Genomic DNA, 24,337 nt, shown 5'->3' with positions numbered 1-24,337 from the left:
TCATACTATCCTAATTTTCATAGAGTGCTCCACAATATCTCGTAGCTCCGCAATAAATCACACCCTTATTTTTTCCACGTTAATTATTTTATTGTAACTCACTTCTACTAGTCACAATATGAATGCCTTACCTACACTGACCCTAGAACCAACTTCCCTTAGTCGATGTCTTGTTGTTTTCTAGTCCTTTTTAAGTCCACATGCTCTCAACACCCCTTAAAAAGTTACCTAGCTCGTGTTTAAATTTGCCCCGAAGATCTTCTATCGTGTTTTGTTCTTATCCATGAGTAGCCATTGGTCCCTAGATATGGAAGACAATTGGAGACTATTGGAGACTATCTGAGAGGGGAAAGAGAGAAGACAGAAACGATCTAGATTGTGGGTGGATGGAGAGAGAAGAAAGGAAGAAGAGGGAGAAGCGCTGATCTACCTGGAGGGGTCACTCCATTCAAATCCTTCTTGGATCATCACATGGTAGCAGCAAAAGTCGTGCGGATCCTATCAGCACATTCTGATTCAGGTCCCCGGAAAGCGGCCGCTATCCTATGAATTCCTCCGTCTAAAGGCCTGTCGGGGAATGGGTAACGAAGAAGGGGCTCGGACGAGGTCAATGGTGGAAAGGGATCTCTGTTCGACTGGCACAGTATAAGTTTGGGAAGAATGAAGGATGTTTGCTGCACTAATCCTTTCGATGACAGTCTTGTCAGCAAAGAGGATAGGCACGATAAGTTCTGGTTCGGGGGTGACCAGGTCAATAACCAGTATCTCATCAATTGCCACCTTCTCACGCCTCGACCGTGACTGGTATGTTCTCACGTGTGGGCTTCTTGATCGGTGGGAATCAGGTTTCTGGCTTCTTCGTCGACGACTTCGACGTCTTTCTCGCGGTCTTCGACCGGAGTCCGGCGATGAAGACATGGTACCTTTCATAGAATGCCCCTGATGGCTCAATTTTGGAAGCGGAGAACTGGAGAGCGAAATGTGACAGGATCTTCAAGAGCCGAAGACCTCCATTGTACTGTTTTTTTGTCCGTGTCCACTGGGATTTGTTCCTCTTTACGTGGCAATGAACGGAGAAATAACGCACCCTCAAATACCCGCCTCTGGAAAACCGGCCTCGACTATGTTTGCTCCCAGATTTTGATGTGTCAAAATCTTGTATGGTATTGATGTTTTGAGCGTATCTGGAGATTAGTTAGAGCATCTTGATGGAGATATTGTTGCGTATTGATACCCGGTGTACCTTCCACTAGCCCTAACTTATCCACCCAGCTATGCTCTTGCTTCAGTTCGCGAATTCTAGTCCTCACTTCCTTATGAGTTGAGGGAACAAAATGGCCCGAAGCCAGATGAAGAGCCGCTGGAGGGTGTTACCGAATATGATGTTGGCTGGATCAAGTGCCTTACCGTGACGCGGAGGTTTCATTCGTGTATATGACTGATGATAATCACTGGGATTTATATAATTCCCCTCCCCTGGAGATTCAGACACTGCAGTAGGGTTTATCTAGCATACGTAGGCTGATTCAGTACAAGGATGAGTCTGCTCAGACCCGGCTCACTAAGCATGAGCGTGAGCACGACCTCAGGCGCAGTGATTCGCCAGATCTACTCAGTAAAAGTGGCAAGGGGTGGTACTTATCCGGAAGAGGAAGCCGAAAGTCGTCAAAGAAAATCCGATACGTAGGTTTACTCTGCTTGCCAGTCCATACATTACACGCACACCCACATATACCCATACATAACCATACTAACCCAATTTTCCTAGAGTACTTCACAATACTTCGTTGCTCTGCAATCAGTCTCATACCTGATGTAGTCCTACGTGAGGTGTTTTTTTCCAATCCATCAATCTATATCAAAATTCTAGAATTCACCTCCCGATCGATCCTATCCATGTTTGCTTATCTACCTATCTTTCTCACCCACGGTCGCAAACAGATAGTACAGTTCTTATTCTTTCACAATATGGTATTCTGTACCAGTGTATTCAGCACATACGACCATAGGGTGTGGAGAACAGGGCTTCCCGTCCGCTCAGCCGTACTTAAGCCACACGCCGGTTAGTTAGTAGTATGGTGGGTGACCACATGCGAATCCTAACTGTTGTATGTTTTTCCTTGCTTTTTGCTAAATTTTTGGTATATTTGGAAACTCCCCTTAGCCCTCCCTACTCTTCAGTCCATTCATTCCCCTTCACCTGAATGCCTTGAACATCTCTCTTTTGGAATTTTATATCCTGCACACCCCCTGAACAGCTGACATGGCCACTCGGCTATATTCTTCTCGCTACATCTCTACTTCCTGATTTGATCTTTCCCTGCCCGTATCTAGGAAATCCCGTATAAGAATCATTTGGTCGGTCGTCTTGCCGCTAACCTTTCCTATCCCCTTCATTCACTCAGTTTCACCACGGATTGGATCAAAATCAGCTTCATCACTTTACTGATTTTAGTACTCCGCGCAATATTAAGCAGACAATTGCTAGTTATATTTGGCTTAGAGGTTTTCCTAGGATCGACTGGTTTTGATATATCATCACGTGATGATATCCACCTGTCAGCATATTAGATGATGTAAGCTAGCTAGATCACATGATATTGGCAAGCACACACATAAGATAGGTGCATAGAGATAGAAGAATGGACAGAGGCATATGCTCGGACGGACACCCATTAGTCGCTGTTCCACCGCCCTAATTACGTATACGCACACTACCTAAATCAATTGCAAATCTCCTGTAAAAACACTAGCACCAATTCCCAGTCTAGGTTATCAAAAACGATTGAGAGTAAATTTATGGAGTTTGAACGCAGTTTGAGTGGATCTGAAACCCAGGCACCTCGTAAGTCTAATTTCTTAGCCAATTTTACAACTTGACCTTTCGTTGGACCCGACTGTGCGAGCATGTATTGTATACTAAGCCTTGGCGCCTTCCTCGAATCGGTGCAAGTCATTATACAAATGAAAATTGACAATCCTATAATATCTGACAAAGATCGCCATACTTATCGGCAGAATTCTGTACCTAGGAGAGCCAATCAACCATAATATTCTGATCGAGCTACACATTATCTTTCCATGCAAAATACTGATAGGTGAAGTAAACCGTGAACAGTGCCACGAGAAAAGATCCAATGCCAAAAGCAGATGCGCTGTCTGAGGTAATCACTGCGTAGACAGTCACATTCAATCCAATGAGTAGAAGCGTGACGAATATTGAAAGTAGAACCATGGTCCAGTTCAAAGATTCATTCACATGAATTCCCCATCCAGTGACTTTCATCCCGCCAGATCCAGACAAACGGGATAACGGATCTCGAATCTTTTTGGGAAACCTGGTGATCCAGAAGTTGTCGCTGTGAGGTCCTGGTTCTAGAAGGTGATCTAGGGGTATATAGGCCAACTCTACATCATCCAGTGGAACTGGGTCATAGAGATATCGCCCTTCCTCAACCTCGGCTTTTGGTGGCATTCTCTTTGTCTGAAACCACATGGGAAGACATCTCATCCCGATAGGCACTAATTGAAACTGCAACGTATTAATGTCCTCGATGACATGAGATTGGAAGACATGAGCTGCGATAATGTATTCTTACCTGCACAAATCCCCAGATCCAACTCGGTACAGACACAATTGTTGAATGTGACATAAAATCGCGGAGAGGCTGAAAATTCTCCGGAGATATGGTAACTCTGGCATTCGCGTCGTAATGGTATTCACAAAGCTGGAGAGCCACTGTGGAAGTATAGATGTTATTTTAAATTCAGAGTTTTCACGAGCTTTTCGATACTCCGTCAAAATTCGCTCAAAAAGATGCTGATCATTTGTCAAAGAAGTCACTTCAACGTGCGATAGGACCGTCGAATTCTTTGTGTTAATACACAAAAGAACGAATTTAGAGTCCTGATCGGTTGGACCTCTAATGAGAGAATTTTCACGCTGTGTGGATTGCGACAAGTAAGAATTTGAGGGGGTATATCGTGTTGAACGGTTGCCAACAGTCACACTGGTATTACTTAAATGTGCTGGAGGTGGAATTTCCAGACGATTGTGAACAGACCCGGCCTGTTCTCGGTTTTGTACGGCACGGCTGCTAGCGAGAAGCCTCTGCTTGAACCTGTCAATACCACCTGCTGATAATTCCCTGGCATCAAGGTATGTGAACTTTCCACAGCCCTACAGCATTATTAGCCTGGCTCAGTGTACTGGAAAAAGAATGACAGACGCATAGATATGGAATTCGCTGGTAACCAGCTGCCGGGCGGGGATATATCGTCAAAAGGCGAAACCACCAGGATGGTGTGTGCCATTGAAGAGAAGCATCGTTTCGACGAAGAACATCTCTACGGATCTCATCATTCCAATCCGGAGAAAATGGCACTTCTCTGATGTCGTGGTCAGCAGCGTATTGTAGTCTACCGTTTATGCTAGCATCTAGGCCGAAGAAGCGCATCACATCAACAACAGAGAGTGAAAAAAGTGAGTCTGACAAAATATTAGTATCAACCCATTTTCAATTTTGGGTCGACAAACTTGATGGGACATCTATGGGAGGACCCTGATCCTCGCCATGCTTTGCCTTATCAGCCTTCACCTCTCGAACTTCATTGTAGCTGCCAGGATAATGCGCATATTTCTTCTCCCTTTGAACTCTGTGAATAGCTTCCTTTTTACCCTCCAGCCACCATTGCAATTCGAGCCTTAGATCGAGGAAAGCTTGTGTTGACACCAAGAATTCTTTAACCATCTCAAGCGAAGCTAGCGGAGTGGATTCTGAATCACTTGGATCGCTGTCCAAAGATGACTCGTCGCCATCAGGACCTTGGTCCTTGCGACCACTTGTGTGAGACTCTATCCACTGATTGACTCGAGCCAATTCCGATGGAGCTGCTTCCAGATTTGTCTTGTATGAAATACTAGGGTTATTCTCCATGAGATCTATACGGACCTCGATTGCTGTCTGTCGTGCTGACAACCGAACAAAATGCGCTGCTTCACGTTGAATTTCATTGGACGCATCGCGATTCAACCCCGAAGCATACTTTTCTAGTATACGTGAAAAGTTTCTTTGAAACTTTTCAAAGCCGACCTTTGAGATGGCCTTTGTAAATAGACCCATCAATGGTTCATCATCCAAGAGTAAACGAGCCAGCTCATGGACAGCAGTTGATGTGATTTCGGGTTGAGATGATTGCCAAGACGAAGTAGACTCCGCGGAAAAAATGCTTTCAATGTCAGTTTGATGACCAAAAGCTGAGCTATCGGTTTCATCTTCATTGGCGTGATCTCTCTGTTGTGAGCTTCTAGGTTCTATAAAGGGGTATTGTTGTTGTTGATCATATAGTTGATTCGAGCTCTGATCGATGCCTTCAATTTCTCGCCACTCATCTGCATGGTGCTATGTGAGAAAAGGAATTCTGGCTGAGGACCAATCTGATGTATATTATACTTACTCAACCCATCTGCCACTAAATTTTCTTGCAAATTGTAGCCCACAGGAATATAGCCTAGCAGCTCTTTAGCATATGATGCTGCTGCTAAAGCCGCGTACCCTTGCCACTCTTTGTTCTTGTGCGAATCAGCGTAATCAGATATACCGCGAATGAGGATGCAGGGAAAATCTGGCATCAAACCAGCCGCCTCCGTTTCATAGCACAAAGCCTCGGTTTCCAACCTGAGCTGCTCTCGTATCCGGCCATGCTTGATGGTAGAATTACCAGATGCAATGATACCGTAGTGTGGATGTGGATCATTGCTCTCACGTTCTCTTCTTGTCTCCTCCCAATCTGTGGGACATTTGTCACAGTTGTTCATAGTCACTGGGTGATCATAGTTTGCTTTGAACAATCTATCATTATGTGCACCAGGTCGAGCAAAAGCTTGGCGGGTCCGTGAGGTTCTTTCAATGGCGCTTTTTATATATGTAGGGTAGCGGGCGTCACCTGTTAAATCACTAGCCCTCATCATGCTAACAGCTGTTAACAATGATCTAGGAAGTCTATACAATGAGCCAATTTGCCGGAAATCAACTCCTACGCTAGATCTCCCCATATCATATTGCAGTACTCCGCCACTCATACCCTGGGGGTAGCTAATCACGATATCCCCAAGCCGTATATCATGAGCGGCCGACACAAGTCCGCCCCCAATACCGACAAGTAGCCCGATGCGGAGGGATTTGGAAAATGTGCGAGTCATGTTGATTGCGACGGTGGTAGCTGAGGTAGTTCCGTGAGTTCCTCCAGGGAGGCAGGCGATCACGACATTATGTTTGCCGATTCGACCTAATATATAGGTATTAAGGTCTGTCGTGTCTTGAATCTCCGGACTTCCAAAGCACTCATCCAGCATTTCCCGAGCTGCGGCTGCCTCAATTGGCAGCGCGCATATCCAGCCGATGTGGAATGCTTCTCGTGGAGGCAGATTGTAATCTGCACGGATTGCACGGTGGTATACACCAACTTGGACCCCAGAATTTTCCCCATTGAAGTATATTGATACCATATCAAAAAGCGTGCCTCGTCCGTGTGGTCCAAGGGAAGGACCGTTATGTGACTTTGGCTGAAAAGAGGGCACACGCTTGGCTGCTTCATCAGGTGACCCCGCGGCGCTAAAATAAGGAATCAGATTGGTGAGCAGTTCACATCAAGAATTCTGTGACCTTGTGTGAGGAATCAACAGAGTCTCAGGCATTGGAAGCGCAGCGCGCAATATTCAACCAGGTCCGCTCCTGTCCCTCCCCAAATAAGAGCCGGCTTTGGTACCGCTTCTCTCTATCATTGATTATAAGTCGCTATGTGATGCTTGCTAAGATCAATATTGTACAACACTCGACAGTCTTTGCAGCCACAATCCCTCGAGGCCGGCGCAAGTGGTTTCATAATACGTAGCACCCCTAGGCCTTTGGCGCAATTCATTTCACCTGCTCAATCGGAATCGCTCTTATTCCCCAAAGGCCTTCCACCGCCCTTGCCAAAGCTCTTCATCAACGTCTAGACTTTTCTTCGCAGCATGACGGCAATAATTCCCTCACTCAATCATTGAATAACCCAAGATCAATACAATCCCTTTTAGTTTTTGATTGAGACCTTTAGTGATTGTCTTCAAAATGTGCAAAGGTGCCTGTTGCTACACGAGCTGAAAGCTCAGGCGAAGAGTATTCAAATGGGTGAAGACTGAATAGAGCAGCGAGCCGCTCAAGCCGTTATCGTGGGCGCTAAAAAACTATAGACATACAATAGCAGTTGTATGTTTTTTGATATTATTATATTTATCATTTCGTCCGGGAGATTACCATTGCCGCCCTGCTCCTCACTCCTTCACCTGAATACCCTAGGTAACATTGTTTTTTGTACCTTAATATCCTGCACGTGCTTGAAGCGCTGAACTGGGCTTCTACTACAGTGCTGACATTTTCCTTGTAGGTGCATTGTTGCAACCACTAAATACTCTCGGGTCTAGCTTCAGCTGCGTATTTCCCAGGGATGCGGGATGCAGTGAGAACTCCTGATAGTGTAGGAAGGAATCCACCATACTTGATGATACGGATTTGACCAGATGAGAATTATTCGACTAGTATCGCGACACCTCATCCTCGGTGGGACGGGATTGGGGTCCCTTTCTTACCTTCACGAATAGTTCTCAGTGTATCTTAATGGACATGGAAAAGCGCCTTGGGATAGAAGACTGTCTACTTCGGAATGAGTGCTATACATTCTTGCAAAATTTGAGCGACAACTACAAAAATAGCGTCTGCTAAATGCATACCTTGAGGTCCATTCTTTGGGGCAAAGAGGCCAAACATACCCACTTTGTGTAGAGTTGGATGGCTGGTTTGATGGTAGGCTTAAGCTCAGCTCTTTTAGTATCATTGCCTTCGTCGTAGGATTTTACATTGACGAACAAGGCTCCAACTGTACCAGTGGACACCTTTCGACCATCTGGCAGAGTGACGACAAAGTAAGTTCCAGCGGCCGTCCCAAGGATCTTGTCGCTGGTTTCCTTCAGGGTACTCGTGTACATGCTGAAGTTGAGGAGGCCCACAGAGGATTCAAATAAGTTTGAAAGAAGTCAGGATGGTTGTCATGTTAGGTGGGATCTTACTGCCTTGTAAGCAAGAGAACCCTGACCCACTTCATGTAGGTTCCTGGACACTCTGCGGACCTCATATATCTAAAGTAGCAGACTTCGGAGTCTAACTCAATGCTGGCTACATTAAGACTGATGTAATTCATTATTCATACGTTTTTTTTCTTATGATGGAATGGTGCACAGTGGCTGCTGGCTCTACTAGGCACCCCCTTGCCTACGCTAAGGCCCCAGCGAGATAACTCTTCATTTCACTAAACGTGTTATATAGCCTGCACTATGTCCGCATTTCTCGCTACTGCATTAAGGCCAAAAGTCGTCGGACTTCCACTTGGAGTCAAAATTGCCAAATTGGGAAGGTATAACGTGAGCATTGCATCATTTTGGCCATAACTACAGCTCCCATACAAATCTCGTTGTGTAAAATACCTGAAATGCAATGGGTAAAGAGTCATTTCCAACTTTCATTGTATTGAAAATCCCATCGGCCTTCCTAGGTGGGAAGCTCGGTCATCGTTTTTCGATATCGGGGCTTGCGACTAGTATGAAACGGTTACCCCAGATTTTCTCAACCATGGAACCACTTGCAACTTAGCCCTTCACCACATCAGCATGTCCTCTATTATCGACGGAGCTGTCTGGATCCATGGATCAAGCATAAACAGTATTTTGTAAGGGCATATCTATATAATCCCCCCTCCCCACGCATTTTTCCCAACGTTTCTTTTCTTCCTTCTTCCATCCTTCCTAGTGGAGGCTCACCTTATATAAAATGTCTTCTCAATCTTCGCAAGTTCAACTTCAAGGTGCTCAGTGGGGTTCGCAACGCAAGAGGCAAGAACCCCAGTGGGTTTGGTCCTACAAACAACGACAAGAATCATTGTCCAAGATCAACTTCTCTTTACGCCACTCCAAACATGGCCTTACCAAGGCCCACATTCATGACTGCAATATGCAGTTAATACATCTCGACTATCTCCAAGGTGCTACTCCTTCTTCACCCGGCACGCCATGGTTCCAGCCTGAGCCCATGGTTCAGCTGAACCCGTGCTTGTTCCCTGGTTTAAAAATCAGCGAATTCTTCAAGACTCATGAAAAGATTCGCCTATCTCCGGATATGGCTGAAGAAGAGTGTGGTCGGTTGCTGGGATCAGCACTGGCCTCTGAATTCTCAAAACAACGCAAGACTGCTCGCATCAATGGAGAGCGTCCGTCATCAGAATACTTGACATTTGTGTAAGTTGTCAACCCTTTCATGGAATCTTGATGACCTAACATCTTTCCCAGTCCCCATGAAAAGACAATTCAACGGCTTGCCTATCTTCCAGGCAATGTCCGTCGGATGGATCAATCCTCCGAGGAGAAAAGCAGTCACCGGATCATTACTCTTGAAGTCAATGAACCGGCTGACCAACTCCACCCAAGCGTTCATGAACTGGAAACCTTGGTCATTTTCCTCAGAGATGCAATGATCGACGGGGCCAAAGCAATGAGGAATCCCCGTCACAGACCAGAACTTCTTGATTTTCATCACACCTTTCCAACCCTCATTGTCTCCATCTACCACGGCGCTCAAGCCCGTGTGTTGTATGGCAGCTTTGACGGAAACCAGTTGGAGGTGCAATACACCGATGTCCAGCAGTTCACTGAAGTGGGCTTCTACGATCAGATCAAAGGTCTCCTGTCTTGGTCTCTTCCCTTCTGCCTATGGGATACAACAACCATCCCGAGAATGGCATCTATCATCGAAGAAGACGAGAGTGGTGGTTGTTCCACTCCGGAGTATGAAGTCGCGCGCGCGTACGAGCCAGCAAAAGAGGCTAAGACCCACTTCATGTTGGCTTCGCCCATGGAAGTAGAGCTGGATACGAAGGCGGCGGCGAAGGCAGCCAAAAAAGCAAAAAAAGAAAAAGAGAAGAAGTGGAAGGAGTTGAGGAAAAAACAAAAACAACAAAAAAAGGAGGCGTACGGGCTGCTCAAGCCCCGAAGAAGATGAGTCTCGAAAAGAGAAAAAGAAAAAGAAAAAAAGGAGATGTTAAACTGCGAAGATATTGAACAAATTGTGAGATGAAAGTGATTGTACAGTGACCGATATGAGACTGGATGCGCACATGATTGACGATAAGAATTGAGATACCCAATTCGCATCAATATCTTGAATGATCACATCTCATTCAAGGTCGAGGTCAAGCTTCATGTACTATCGAGGATGAAGCCAAGTGAATTAGAAAGAAACTGGAGCCCAAACAATGACAATCCCAATTCTCATTCACGGCTGCCGTTCGCGGTGGGCCATGACCCGTGGATGGGGATGAAGAAAAGTCCCACATTCAGCTCTGTTTTCTTCACTCTTGACTGGAACTTGATTGGCATGATGCGCGAGACTTGTCTTGATGAATTTGTTTTTGCCTAGTCGTACGGGCCCTGTGTACGACACCCAAGCAGGACTTGCACCTTTACGTGGTGCTTGGGATAAGTAGCTTTTATGGTGAAACCAAGCAAGTCAATCACACTATACTACACTACACTACACTAAAGTACAAGTGAGACTCACAGTTACAGATAGGAATAGATTCAAAAGCTTATTGCATTCAGCCAGCTTGCAATTGTACAAAAGCCGCGAGGCCTGTCCTTTCTAAGGAGTAACTTAAACAAAGAATAATAATGTAAACCTTTTCCTGCCAAGATTCCCCATAGAAAACAGTCAAAAACCAAAACGAAATGAAAGGCCTGGTATCTTGTGGTATACTCCATTTTCCCTGGACCCGATTTTCATTTCCGTTGCCGCTTTTCTGATGCCAGTCCAGTCCAGTTCTCGTAGGAACCATGAAAAAAAGACACGAGCGCCGCCCGAATAAAAAATAAGAATAAAAGGATATTCACAGAACATGTAACAGAATGAAATAGAAAAAGGAAAATGAGATGCTGCCAGCATGGTTAGGTAGAAGGTTGAATAAAACATCAAGCAAAACTCGCAAGAAATGAAGGAGCAGATCATCAGGTCATGAAAGTGATAGTGAGAAGAGGGGTATAATATCACGATGATTAGCCATTCGTCGCAACGGACTTCGGCTTGGACGGATGTGTCCAGGAGAACAAGTCAAACTTGTCTTTCGCATTCTCAAGAATAGAAGGAGGATTAGATTCGGAAGGAGTTGGAGGTTGAGATGCAGATGGAGTTTGAGGTGCGAGTTGGGTATTCAGGTGGGGACCACTGCGCGATGAATCCCGTGGCTCGAGAACGAGGGAGCGACGGTAGAAGGTCTGGGCGGTTGTTTCGCCGTTGGAGCGAACGCGGATAAGTTCGTTCTGCATCCAGGTCTGGAGCTCGGGGACTTCGGTGAGACGGTAGGGAATCTGGAATCGTTGAAGTTCACTGATGATTCGGGCTGTCTTCATGTGCTTGTCGAAGTTGATCACGGCTCTTTCGCCGTCGTCCGTTGGTAAGTTGCGGAGAGACTGGTTGCCATGGTCGACAAAGGTGAGATCGGTCAGGTAGGTTCCGACAAAGGGCAGGCACGGTGGGACGTGGTTCTGAAGACGCTGTCGGAGGACGGCGTAGTTCCGAGAAACATCAACGATGCTGCGGAGGTTCTCCAAGGTAGTCTTGGTCTTCTGAGACACGATGTCCCAGGTACGCTTCAGCCGCGAGATCATTGACAGATTCAAAGAGCAAATAATAGCCATGAGAGAGTCGTAGTTGTTGAGTTCCAGACACTTGTTGGCGATCTTGACCCAGTGCTTGATGGTGACAGCCCGTTTCTTGGGCTCCTCAAGGTAGAGAATAGAATCAGCGACCAAGTGAGCGAGATCAGTCGACAAAGTCGACATGGCACGAACATTGACAGCAAGCGATCCCGACTTGCGGGTCCATTCGGTATCGAGGAGTTCCTCGGGAAGAATGGAGCAGAAAATGCGAGACTCCTTGATGGTCAACTGCCGAGCCAACTCCAACGGGTCAAAGTCCAAGATAGTAATCGAGGACTCGCCAGTCTTCCACTGCTTCAGCAGGTTGATCTCCTTCTTGCCAAGAACGGGAGGAGGAAGAGGGGTATCGGGGTGAACGTATTGAGCAATTGATGTGTTGGTCTTGCCCATGGAGGACACCAGACGAGGGACGACCGGGCCGTGAACAGCAGACACTTTATCTGCCAAGTCGAGAAGACGCTTACCCGCAGTAGGCAAATCAGTGGTCAGACGGTTCTTAGCGAAATCAACAATGAACTCCAAAGCATCGTTGTCACGATCATGGCGCCAGTGAGACTCGAGCCAGCCCTTAAAAATGTTGTAAACGCGCAAACGAACGGGACCGGCTGCATGTGGAGTATCTCCGATGTATTCGAATCGCTCAGCAAGCGCCTCGGCAAACTCCTGGGGAGTAGCGAAAAGACGGAATGTGAGGTAGAAGGTTGAGACGAACATAGCATCGGGAGTCGATTGGTGAGCGGTAAGCTTCTCGATCAAAGCACGAAGACTACCGCCCATGACCTGACCCTCCTTGTAGATCAGTTCATGCGCATAAGTCTTCTCCAGGAGATGGGCTTCTGTCTCCTCATTCTCCTCGGCCAAAGTCGAGTGGCTCAAGCTCTCCTTCAAGGATGGCCCGTGGAAGCTTCCTTGGAAGCTACCGCCGATGTCAGGGGAAGTGGCGCGAGTCGAAGTCTGCGACACACCGCTCATCTCAGAGTCACGAGTGTGGCTGTTGTATGTAAAGCTGCTACCCGTGCTTGTCACACCTCGACCGAAAGATTCACTTACGTCGGACTTGGGATGACTTTCACGGTAACTGCTGTCGTATGAAGAGAAGGAAGACATTTCCAGATGAGAGGGGAGGATTGCAGAGGATGGGTGGGCGGAATTGATGGATGAGGCAAGGTGGGATTGAAATGAAGAGGGGGTAGTGGAATCGGTAAGGGCAGGGGTCGACGGAGAGGAGTAAGTTGTGTTTGGAATAGTGAGAGGAGGAGGGGGAAGTCGCAAGGAAAGCTCTTGCGATTTCTCGTCACTCGGAGTGTCAGCCTGCGAGGTAATAATGCCAGGCACGTCCTCGCTGGTTTCCAACCCCTCATTCAGGGGCTCAAGCTCAATGTCTCCAATCTGTTCTAGCACCATACGAGACTTGGCCAGACAGTTACCAGCAGCCCTTACGCAGTCAGTCGCAGCATCCACCAGGCGCTTGCCCTGGTCTGGCATCAAGATCAAATCATCCTCTTGCGAGCTGGCAGGTCGGAACACATCACGAGCAGCGTGAACCAACTCCGATAACCGCTCACACATTGACTCGCGAGCCTCCTCGAGGAAAGAACTGTGCTGGGTGTCATGCTCGCAGACAGCCTCCACAACATCCAATAATGACCGGCAGGACTGCACGGCTTGTTGGGTGGTCACAACCAACTCGGTAGATGATCGCGACTGCATGTGGAGGCCAATGAAAGATCCGAGCACGCCAAGGAAGGCATCGTACGTTGTACCCAGACGCTCTGACGCGAGGTTCTGTGAACGAATAGCAGCCGAGGCGCCCGAGTACGACACTCGATGAGACACGGAAATGCGTTTGGTGGTCACGGAGACAGGTCTAGATGGGTGATCCAGCACCTCCGTGCGGACCGAGGCACGACTGACGCCCATCCGACTGCGGCTCATCTGTCGAGACTCGTTTCGTTCGGTGCAGGCATCGGACATGCCAGTATCCACAGTGAAGGTCTCTGACGCGGGCGTTGGAGGCATATCAAATTGGGTCAAGCTATCACCGGCAGATTCAAGCTCAGCGATAGTCCGGCTCAAGCCCACTTCCTCATTCCACACATCCAGAAAACGCACTCCACGGGTCACGATCTTAAATGCCTTCAGAAGCATCTCATCTAAGATGGCCTCTACCTCGTCATCCGCCGGGCTGCCGTTAGCGACTTCTTGAAACTTCTTAGCGGTCTTCACGAGCGATGAGAGATCAGACAGCAGTGCCTTCCGGATCCTCCGTAGCCCATCATAACTCTTAACCAGAGGCGCTTCCCTTGTCAGGCATTCTGCCTTCTCCTGCAGGGGGTTAGTGCTGTCGATGATGTGACCTGGTCTGGACTTACCAGAAGGAACCGAACGCCAGCAATAGGGCCTCGCATCAAATCTTGGTTTCCAAAATCCTTTAATGATGATCCACATCCTCCTCGTATAATGTCCCAAAAGTCAGTCAGCGCCTTTAACAAAGGACGCATGGGCAATTGGTCGTATGCTTCGCAATAATTCGTGGGTAACCAGCCTCGATGTCCAGAATCTAACAAGGTACCATCGGCCCAGCCATTGGTGTGAACGGAGTGAACCAGAATGATATCCCCCTGATCTAAGGGAAGAGTAACGGTCGATGGCGAAACATTTCCAGCCGGGTGGAACGGATAGAATGCGCGTAGGTAATTGTGAAATACAGCCCTCGGGGCTTCAGAGGGCTCTGATGGTTCCATATTGGTGTTTATTCCTTGCGGTGTCAATGGCGGAGTGATCTCGGACTGGCCGTGATTCAAGTAAAAACGACCGGCCGTGCCCTTATTCTCGATATCGGTATCGTCGTGTTCAGCGTTGGATAGATTCAAATTCGACTTGGCGATCTTCAATGGTGGGATATTCGGCTTCATTGATTCCATATCTTTGTCGAGACTCGGGGTCATTCCCAAAAAGCCGTTCGTGGTCGCGGACCGGGGCGTTCAAACAATGGATGCAGTTGACATGCTTCAATGGACCAGATTCAATGAAGAAGTGGCGAGTCGCTAATCAGGGATAAAGCGGGGAATTGGGTCAGGAAGGCTGGGGATGATCCTACAGCATTCAATCGTCAATTGAGGGGGCGCTAAATCAAGTGCGCGGTGATCGGATAGCGGAGAACTATAGGGTGTTTGTGTTGGAATGCCCAAATTCCAAAGGAGGTCGGAGGGCAAGAATGCTGGGGAGTAGGGCAAGAGGGCATTCAAGGCAAAGGGATATTCCAAGTCTCGGAAGTTTACACACCCAAACAATAAACAATTGGAGAAAAACTATAAACAGTAGACTTCCTGCATAGAAGTCCGGAACATTGAACGGCCTTGCCGAAGGGGGATGACCAGTCGCAATTCAATTGTCACGCTTGAGTCCCCGCAGGAGTGTCAATGCGAGGTTGGGAGTAATGCACTCTAGGAAGGGAGTCCAGTGGCCCAGCCCTGTGGATGAAGATCGCAGCAAGGACGAAGCCGCAAAGAAACTGACTCGCAGTGGATGACGAAACGGAATTTCCCTTAGCTTATTTGAGGAAACGAGGTCCCACGCAAGGGCGGAACAGAAGGGATGAATGAATGTTATATTACCACCGGCGGCAATGAAATCCAAATTTTGAACACAAACGAGTCGAAATGAGGGACTAGGAAAGAGAAAAGGGAGGAGAGGGAATAAGAGCTCTCTCAAGGACCCAGTTGATTCTTTCTGGGGCTCGATCGGGACGATCCATGTGGGATCCACTGCGTATTGGTTGTGTATTGCTGATGATGTAATGTGACGATACCGAAATACGGCTTATACTTTATGTACAGCAAGACGATAGTTCCATTTTACACCTAGTTTTTACACTTAGTTTTTCCATCTTTTCTTTTTTTGCCTTCATCTTGTTATGTCCTACAAAAAAACAAAAAAAAATTCAAAAAGGAATTAAGGAGTTAAAAAAAAAAAATAATAAACAAATAAAGGATCACTCATTCAGCAGCAATCGAGTTTCCTAACGTTGTAATTTCCCGTGGAGAGACATCAGTGCTCAGAAAAAAAATCCACTTGCATCTACCGAGGGCTTTCCGTTCCAGACCTCGCAAAAACCCCCAAATCCACTTCCTAATTTTTGATTCGTTCTGATGCAAAATCCAAGCCCTCCCGCGGTACCGCACCAATCAATAATTCCGTTTAAAAATAATTTGTTGGTTAATGCACTGGCCGTGTGCTGGAGCCTGCAGCAAACACGGACTCGATCAATCACTTGGTGGCGACGCTCGTTGCCTGTCAACTATCTCTCCGGGGATCGACCGCGCAGCGACCGCCCCAAGTTGACAGGAGCCCTAAAACTCTTTTTTGGAATCCCCATCACCATTCATGAACCTAGAAGGAAACCTAGATATTAGCATGACAAAAGGACCGTAGCTCAAGAAAGGGGGGGGGAAAGCCGTTGATAAAGGTCCTAGCAAATTGTTGCCTCGATTTGTCCGATATCGATTTATCCCTGTCTTTGTGGCTTCATCTCGCCACTCAGATTCCCTTACAATTCCTACTTGAATACAGTCGCGTTCTTTGTATTCCCTCCCGCGTGGGGCAGTGGTACATATTGAGATGGGAACCGATCGAGGCCTGAAATTCGCGTTGACGGGAATTAAAGGATCCACCGTCGAATTTGAGCTATCATTGCGATAATCAGGATTAACGTCAGTATTGTAGAGCCACCCGCGGCTGCATCTATAGTCTGCTATAGTAAGATGCAGGTGCTGGGGTTTGGGACGGGATCAGCTTTTGACGTGGACCCGCCACTTGTCTTAGACCTGGAATACCACTTCTACTCGTAGATGGATACTCCATCGAGAGGGGTTTTTTGGGCCTTGGGTTCCATAACGTACTTTTGCAAACAGCCTGGTGCATGACCGAAATAGTTTCAAATTTTTCATGAGGGGAAAAATACAAACGCCTCCAAATGATGGGTCATACTCCACGACAACACAATCGGAAGCTCCATCTCAGAGCTTGGGTCGTTGCGAACGGATGGGGAAAATTATGAACCCTGTTCCCTGTTTCCGAGGAGATTTTTTTTAACCCGTTGGCCCCCTCCAAATCCCTCAAATTGGTACATCAACACCTAGAAATGGAGTTCATGGCCCCCATTATGGTCATAGTCTAGACTTGCACTAAAGCAAGCTAATACCCCCCCCCCCCCCCCCAACAATTCGTTATTCCCTCTAACGGTTTGAACCTGCATGTAACAAATGATGATTTCTGCAGTTTCCAGGCCACTTTGAAATTCTCAAGCATACCCCTCGAGGAATATATTTAGTCCGCCACATAGGAGAATCGTCGCATCAAGGTAAAAAAAATACTCCGACGCGATATGAAGAGCAATAGGCTGCCCCAGGAGTAATGCAAGCCTCTCCGCATTATCACGTTGGCGCCTCTGTAGTGAGATCCTTCCTGTTGTGGGCGTAAGATCAGCGGTCCCCGTCTTGAATTGGCAACAATCTCCGTGCACGGAATTGATCCATGGAACTGAGTGTGGGTTCAAATGCTCGGGCCAGGTACAAATCCATGCTTCCAATGAATACGGGCATAGATAAGATAATTATCCAATACATTAAACTCCGTACTTCGTAGTTGTTTAGCTAGATAATAAAAGTGAAAAAAATCGCGTCTGGTAAAGGGACGCGCACGTTGTACAGGGCGGCACAGGCGGGATCACCCGCAAGTCTATTACTGTGTCAAATCGTTTGCTACATGTCTCACGCGCATCTCGCTCGTCGCTATTTGCCAGTTATCTAGTGCTGACGAGTTCGAATCTGCTTGGTCTTCAGTACGCATTCCGTGGACGGGATATACACCCTCTATGGGCAAAAAGACACGAGACTGATGCCCAAGTGGTGGGGCGTTGCCTTATTTATCTCCGGTGTCATGTACGTCCCGCTAGACTACAGATGAAGCTGCGTTAGTGGGAGTCTTCGATCCCACCCATTAGGAAGATTATCCGTGTGTCTCCTTGCTTGTCTGAAGGCAGACGTGTCAGGCTTCGTTTCGGGCGCTGCTTGTTACATGTGTCTATGCCGCTCTGGAAACACACAAACTGGTTCGTTTAAGCAGGTCCATGGTCGTACATATGTTTCCAATGTATTTGCCTGTTTCAATGGCTGTATGGGTATCTTCATACATCCAGGAGTCTCAATTGTATTTGGTCCGACCTGATACAGCCAATTCTGACTGTCGGAGATAGAAAATCGATTCCTGTGGCACGGGGATCTCGTGCTCAATCGCAGCTTTGCCTGTTACACAACAGAGCTTTCAGCGTATCAATCAGGGGCAGATCCTTCAACCTAGATATTCAAAGCCTCCGAGCTCCGATGACAGCGTCTTTCGGTCTCACAATCGAATCTGAATCAGAGTATAGACCCGCGGATCCGGGAATCGGGAGAAGCATGACAAATAACAGTTCTCTATACGAGCCCACCATGGAAGTTGTGACAATTGGGGACTTGAAACGATGTCTGTCCGAAAAGCCTTTCAATTGGTGGGGTCTTGCATTAAGAACTCCGATTAGCTCGCGTCATCTTCAAGCGGTCTACGATGTACAAGATTGAAATCAATGAATCTACTTAGAGCAAGTAGTACCCACCACTTGTAATAAAGACTGCGACTGCAGGATTCACAGGGTTAAAGAGTTTGTAGGCAGTCATAATCTCAGTTGGTTATTTAACTAATACCTTTAGATCGGGGCCGCAGACAAAAAAAAAAAAAAAAAAAAAAAAAAAGTAAGCTACAAAAGTGATAGATAACATTTAACCAGTCGGACGTGGATAAATCCCACGGACTCGGGTTCATAGTTGCAAATCCTGCAGACATTTCCTTGCTTCCCCTCGTCAGGGTCATGTTGTGAAACCTCGTGGCTTTGCAAAATCCATGCAACTCGTGGCGTGTGACTGAGGCTGAATACAAAGTAGCGGTAGACAGATGTGATCCAAACTCTATGGTACCTGCGTCTGCGTCTGCATCGGCAACAAAACCTGGAATGAACAGTTCGATCTTGAATAGAGTCAAGTATATTAGATTGTGTGTAACTAATTGAATTTGAATTGTCTAAGTAGTCCATCCTTCGGCTTTTTAGTGGCGATTGCGAGTGATTTGACTCCGCTTTGGCTTTTCTTGAGCTAACTGCACCTCCCCCAAAGCCCAGCTACGCCACATTTTGAGTGTTACACGCTACTTTTGATCTGTTCTATTAGTCAGTTCAGTGGGGTTTGAACAATTTATCGGTAATCTTGTGCCATTTGCTGATTGCATTCAATGGGCTCGTTTTTCATGTCAATCAACTGCCCCATCTGTGCGTGTTGTGATGTCATGAGAGTAAATGTGCGGCGTGTGCATCATTACGGGCTCTGATACCTGAGGCATCAGCTACATAAGTTCTACACCGTAACAACAGTCGGTACTCGCAAAAATGCTAAAATTCTGTAAAGATGATATATCAATTGCATTGAAATTCAACCGTATTTCGGCCTTTCTTGCCTCAAATATTGGACGTTGCATTTAAACGCAAGTAGTCCCGTGGAATAAAGGTGGATCGCCGGGGTAACTGTCAATAGTGTCGGGGACCATTCAAACTCTACAAAGGGACAGCAATTACCCGCGTGGATCTTTATCGTAGGATAAAGAAGTACATAGTAGATCAGTAGAGATGTAAGCCTGCATTAGATCGCATTAGTTCAGATATGTAGATAGCCAGTCTGTGGAAAGATATTTCAGGTATAATATACCTTGCGCATGGTACCACAACAGGTACAATTAATGGTATCAGAAACAACACCCCCAGTACAGAAATACAAAGACAGTACACTAGATCCGCTCGGTACGAACGGCTTAACAGTCTCCATTTCAAGACAGGAGACTAGCACGTTGACGCCTCCACATATCAAACTCCACAATCACTCAAGAATGTGTATTTCTAGCCGCCCTAAGCATCCGGGATCCTATCCGCGAGAACGCCCAGAGAGCCCGCAAATTAAATGGCCGATGATCACGCGACTGGATTGGCCAGCACGTTCCTACAAAACGGTTCAGCCGGTACTTTTGCCGCGAAGGAATCGCGACTCATCAACTCCCCTATCCCCCATCCATGTTGACGGAGCCACTAGGCTGCGATTATCGTATCAGCAGCTCCTCTAGCCCCGTAAACACGGCTAATAGCACTGTACTTTAAGCAGACTTTCCATAAGGCCTTTCCGTGTGCCCCCGCCGGACCCCGGGCTGGGGGAAAGGGGGGCCGGCGGCGAGTTTCCTTTGTTCAAAGGTCCATATTACGAAGACGTATTGCGAACCTTTCCTTAAAGGATCAGCATGTATATATTAAATTTGTCGCAAAATTCGATTTGATCAGCGGGACCCATTTAGTTCGGTGGGACGGGAAACCTTCCGGGATCCAGCACAAAGAATCGGGATTCTCGGTGGATTCGTTCTCCTGTCAACGGGGACCGAAAGTCTTCCTAGGTGCAGATTGCGATGGAGCTGAGATGTACGATGTGATCATGTTTCCACAAGTCTAAACTAGCGAGATATCCAACGACGAATTATTGAAAGACCTCAGGAGCAACTGATGTACATATGTTCCTAATCTTCGACCGTTAGCTCGGAAACATGATCAGATAGATAATCTTGGAACGGCCGACATCATCATTGCATAGTTAATAATCGGCATTATTGCTTAACAATCAATAGTCTCAACGTCCATCTTTTACTTGCCGAGGGACCGCGGCACAAATCAAAATATCAATAAAGAAAAAAAAAAAAAAAAAAAAAAGGCTTTAAAGTCCAGAACATGTCGAGGAAATCGATGATCGCCCCGTTCACAAAGGGGCGCAGTGCTAGTAAACTTACTTGTATAGTTGACAAGGGGGGTTTCCCGTGGCCTCTATAATTACGAGCACGTGTTCATCGCGCGATGCGGGACTAAAGCTATTCCTTGTCTGAATTAAATTCGCCCCCTGAATTCTAAGGGCTTTATTGGTGTGGGGAAGACTAGAGACGCGTTGACCTATCGGGAGACACGCTCGTAGAAAACCGATAGTGTCGCCTCGTGGACTAGAACGTTCCCACAACGAAAAAAGGGAAGTGGGCAAGACCAAGCCGCAAGATGTTACAGTCGTCTTCATACTATGTTGTGATGAGAATTGATCCTTAGGACGCGACCTACTCCGTAAACAGCTAGTATATGCATTCTCACAAAGAAAATCAATAGCGACTTTCCCACGTCCACGCCCCGGCAGCGACTTACCCCACCCTTTCCGCGCCACGGTCCTTCGAGCGGGATGAACAAACATGATAGGTCTTGTCCTTATCATCATCACAATACATCTCCTAAGACCTCCGCGGGATGGGACGTAAGAAAGCAAAGCAAAGAAAGATCGTCGCTTATCCATGGATTGCACGAGGATATGATACAATGCCGAGTCGCGAAGGTTTCAATATTGCGAGCCATTTCTTGGAAATATGGCATGATTCTCATGATATACTCCAATAATTCGTCGCGACCCTCTTTAGCCCCTCCTTATCCAAAGTGTTGGATATATTGTGCCGCTCGGCAACGGCGGCTCTCACGTGACAGTAATACGATACCAATACGACGCGTTCCTGGTTGACGTTTTACGATGTTTACCAACATTACCAGGTTTGGCCACTGGTTTATTTGATCTGTTGTGGCCTTCTCCACGGGATCACGATCTCCTCCACCTCGATTTACGTTTATTCTTAGCCAGAAAGAACTGTCGATCTGTTCGTCCTGGTGGCAATGGCAATGTGATCCGCTGTTGCGTAAGTGGGTGGATAAAATCCAAACTCTCGGTTCTGTAGTCTGTTTGCCTTACAGAACTACAACTGCACGGTTTTTTGCTTTTTCTTACCATATCCACTACTTGTCAAGCTAGAAAATTATGTATAATTTTTCCTTACGAGCCCGCTCACTTGCTTTTCGCTGCCGTGTTCACGGCTCACAAACCTGTTGTTCGAGCAACTTAAGCTAGAGCTGGACCCGAGGTGGATGCCATAACATCGCGAACCACGGCTTCGTTCGTGTGGGGCTACTGCATCGACGATCAAGTGAGCGCTCGCCTCGCACTGAGTGAAGAGCTGACGGCGGGGCTTATCATTTCTGCCCCCTATGAAGGAACGTACAAGGTACTCCCCTCCTCCACTTCACGATGATCTTTTCTTGGCTAGGTAATGGGCTGTCTTTGGCTCCCTCACCGGGTACATTGACGTGAAAGGGCCTGCATGAGGGAGCAAATATCAGTCTCCGTCGCGAAACTTCTCCTCTTATTTTAGGGCGATGTGATGAAATCTAATTGCAGGAGACTTATGCAGGAACGTGAATTTGAATGGGGAAGACAGAAATTCCCCGGACATTTGATACCGTGAAGGGTTTAAGGGCCGGCAATTCATATTTCAGTTGGAGAGGGACCTTATTCCGTTCCCCCAATCATTATTTGCGACTTTCTTCACCCCCCTTCTCCACAGTCTGTACTTGCTCAATAAGGGGTTCCCCCGAGCGATCCGTTACCATCACCGAATCCCGACCGAGCTAACACCTTGCGTTCATGTAGCTTAGTGATGAGACCTGATCAGTGCAACCAATCTCCAGGTCTGGAAGGGTCTCCCGTGAACGGGCACGAGGTTCATCACCCGCTTCTGCAATGAAGCGCCCACACTGCATATATTTTCTTTACCCGTGCTACACTGCCACGGTCCTGTCAAATCATGCATAGAGAACCCTAGCGCATGTAGTATTCCCATCCCTAGACCAGCCGAAGGATCGAGTATCTGCACGAAGGAAGAAACTAAGTGGAAACCGACCCAGAAAAAAAAAAAGCTCCGTACATCTGAAACTTCTCCTTGAGACCAGCCCCCATTTTTTTACGCCCCCGTGGGAGAGATTGGGTTCAGGTTTACGTCAGGCGGGACTCATTATGAATGAAGATGGACAATAGTGGCTGTCAATGGAAGGTCTAGAAAAAGAAAGTGTGTACGCCGTCGCATTCTAGCGCGGACAGTGGCGCATCCCGGGATCTGCTTTTGATTTTAATTTTATGAAGAAAAAGGGATGGAGTCATTACCCGGGGCCAATGGCGGATTGGACTGGGAGCATATGGATGCCCAAGTGCCTTCTTTCCTTTTGGATTTACCTAGTCGCTGTTCCTTTCAATGTTGTCTATGCCTGATCAGGAAGGAGAATTGTGATTTATCGCTTTCCGAGGTATTAACGGCCCGCCCCCAAGTAGATGGATATCTTTGAGCCGTCTACCGGTGCACGGGTTCCAAAGTGACAGACACGGGATCTGTTGGTCCGTGTAGAGCTTCGTTTCAATTTCAATCTGCTTTACTCGATATTCGATACTCGAAATGTACAAGGCCGGGTTCGTATGACCAATCTTTAATTTCGGTCGATGTCCGTGACGTAGACTCCCATTTATTACTAACTGCATATGAGCAAGCTTCAGAGATAGTGCCATAATTGGGTACTTACGTAGCTAGGTGGCTATATTGGTTTACTTAGTGTCATAGTGTAGGCTAAGAAAAGGGGCTTCGATTTGTTTCTTTGTTGTATATTGATGGTAGCCTGGGAGACTGAGTGGAAAGGTTCGCAGCTGGAGGTATCAGATCAACTCAATGCAAGGAAATCCTTTTAGGGCTGTTTGCAATCAATTAATGAGTTTCTTGTTAAAATCAGACTTGTAAATATTTGGAGACCGGAATATCGAGAATTGATGGTTGATGGTCGATGGACAGTCAACTGAGACCTACCTAGGCCATGTTTAAACTTAGATGTATCTCGACATACATCTGCCACATTTTAATCTAGCCACCCTCACTTCCACAACACTGATCTCACCTGAGTCATAAAAATTAATCGGGGCCATCATCAGTACCTATTGAACATAAGTATGAGGTTCATATGTCAAATGTATCCAAATGATATGTATTCATGGCTATCAACTTTACCGAAAGCCCTTGCCGTAACCACATATATACTGTATCCACAAATATATTGACGCCGTTTTCATTCCTAGAATCCTAGACTGACTCGAAAATGAAATGTTTTCAAGGTTGCATTCAAATAATCAAATTCTGACAGGTAATTCTTTAGAAGCGACACCTACGTAGGTGGATCAAATATATACTTTAAAGTAGTGATTAGGTATACCTATCCAAAATCGCATTTCTTCCACCCACGACACCCAACTCAGGATATCTGTATATCTAGCTAATCGTTTCAACGAAAAGATTCCCTCTTCGATAGCCGCGGGCTTACTTGCCTCTATCAGCTCATCTTGAAGTAACACACCAAGATAAGACCAGCTGAATTCCCCGAAGACGCCACCACCATCTGGGCAGTTTCAACAACCGGAGGCCTGAGCCATCAAAACGCACCTCAACATCCGTGAGACTGATCCCGATCGACTTGCCCTCAAGCATTCAAGTTTCAAAAGTTGCCCAATAGGCATTCCCAAA

At 46.9% G+C, this 24,337-nt stretch overlaps 3 protein-coding genes across 3 annotated transcripts; 1 reads left to right on the top strand and 2 right to left on the bottom strand.

Annotated features, from left to right (window-relative positions):
* Nucleotides 1-3,064: 3,064 nt before the first annotated feature.
* On the bottom strand, nt 3,065-8,026 carry N7484_008638 (uncharacterized protein; the record flags this gene model as incomplete). Its single annotated transcript, XM_057119025.1, has 7 exons — nt 3,065-3,532; nt 3,600-3,739; nt 3,781-4,180; nt 4,230-4,489; nt 4,538-5,392; nt 5,458-6,614; nt 7,815-8,026. 7 exons carry the CDS (start codon nt 8,024-8,026, stop codon nt 3,065-3,067), a joined length of 3,492 nt encoding a protein of 1,163 aa, XP_056968580.1.
* Nucleotides 8,027-8,864: 838 nt separating this feature from the next.
* N7484_008637 (uncharacterized protein) lies at nt 8,865-10,088 on the top strand (the record flags this gene model as incomplete). Its single annotated transcript, XM_057119024.1, has 2 exons — nt 8,865-9,328; nt 9,380-10,088. The coding sequence occupies 2 exons, from the start codon at nt 8,865-8,867 to the stop codon at nt 10,086-10,088; spliced, it is 1,173 nt and encodes a 390-aa protein (XP_056968579.1).
* Nucleotides 10,089-11,137: 1,049 nt separating this feature from the next.
* N7484_008636 (guanine nucleotide exchange factor) lies at nt 11,138-14,748 on the bottom strand (the record flags this gene model as incomplete). Its single annotated transcript, XM_057119023.1, has 2 exons — nt 11,138-14,125; nt 14,173-14,748. 2 exons carry the CDS (start codon nt 14,746-14,748, stop codon nt 11,138-11,140), a joined length of 3,564 nt encoding a protein of 1,187 aa, XP_056968578.1.
* Between the last annotated feature and the right edge of the window lie 9,589 nt (nt 14,749-24,337).

This window comes from Penicillium longicatenatum (assembly GCF_028827895.1).
Source record: "Penicillium longicatenatum strain IBT 33135 chromosome Unknown contig_6_segment0_segment0, whole genome shotgun sequence".
Classification (NCBI taxonomy): domain Eukaryota; kingdom Fungi; phylum Ascomycota; class Eurotiomycetes; order Eurotiales; family Aspergillaceae; genus Penicillium; species Penicillium longicatenatum.
The sequence above is the reverse complement of the archived record's forward strand: the minus strand, read 5'-3'. Positions and strand labels throughout refer to the sequence as shown.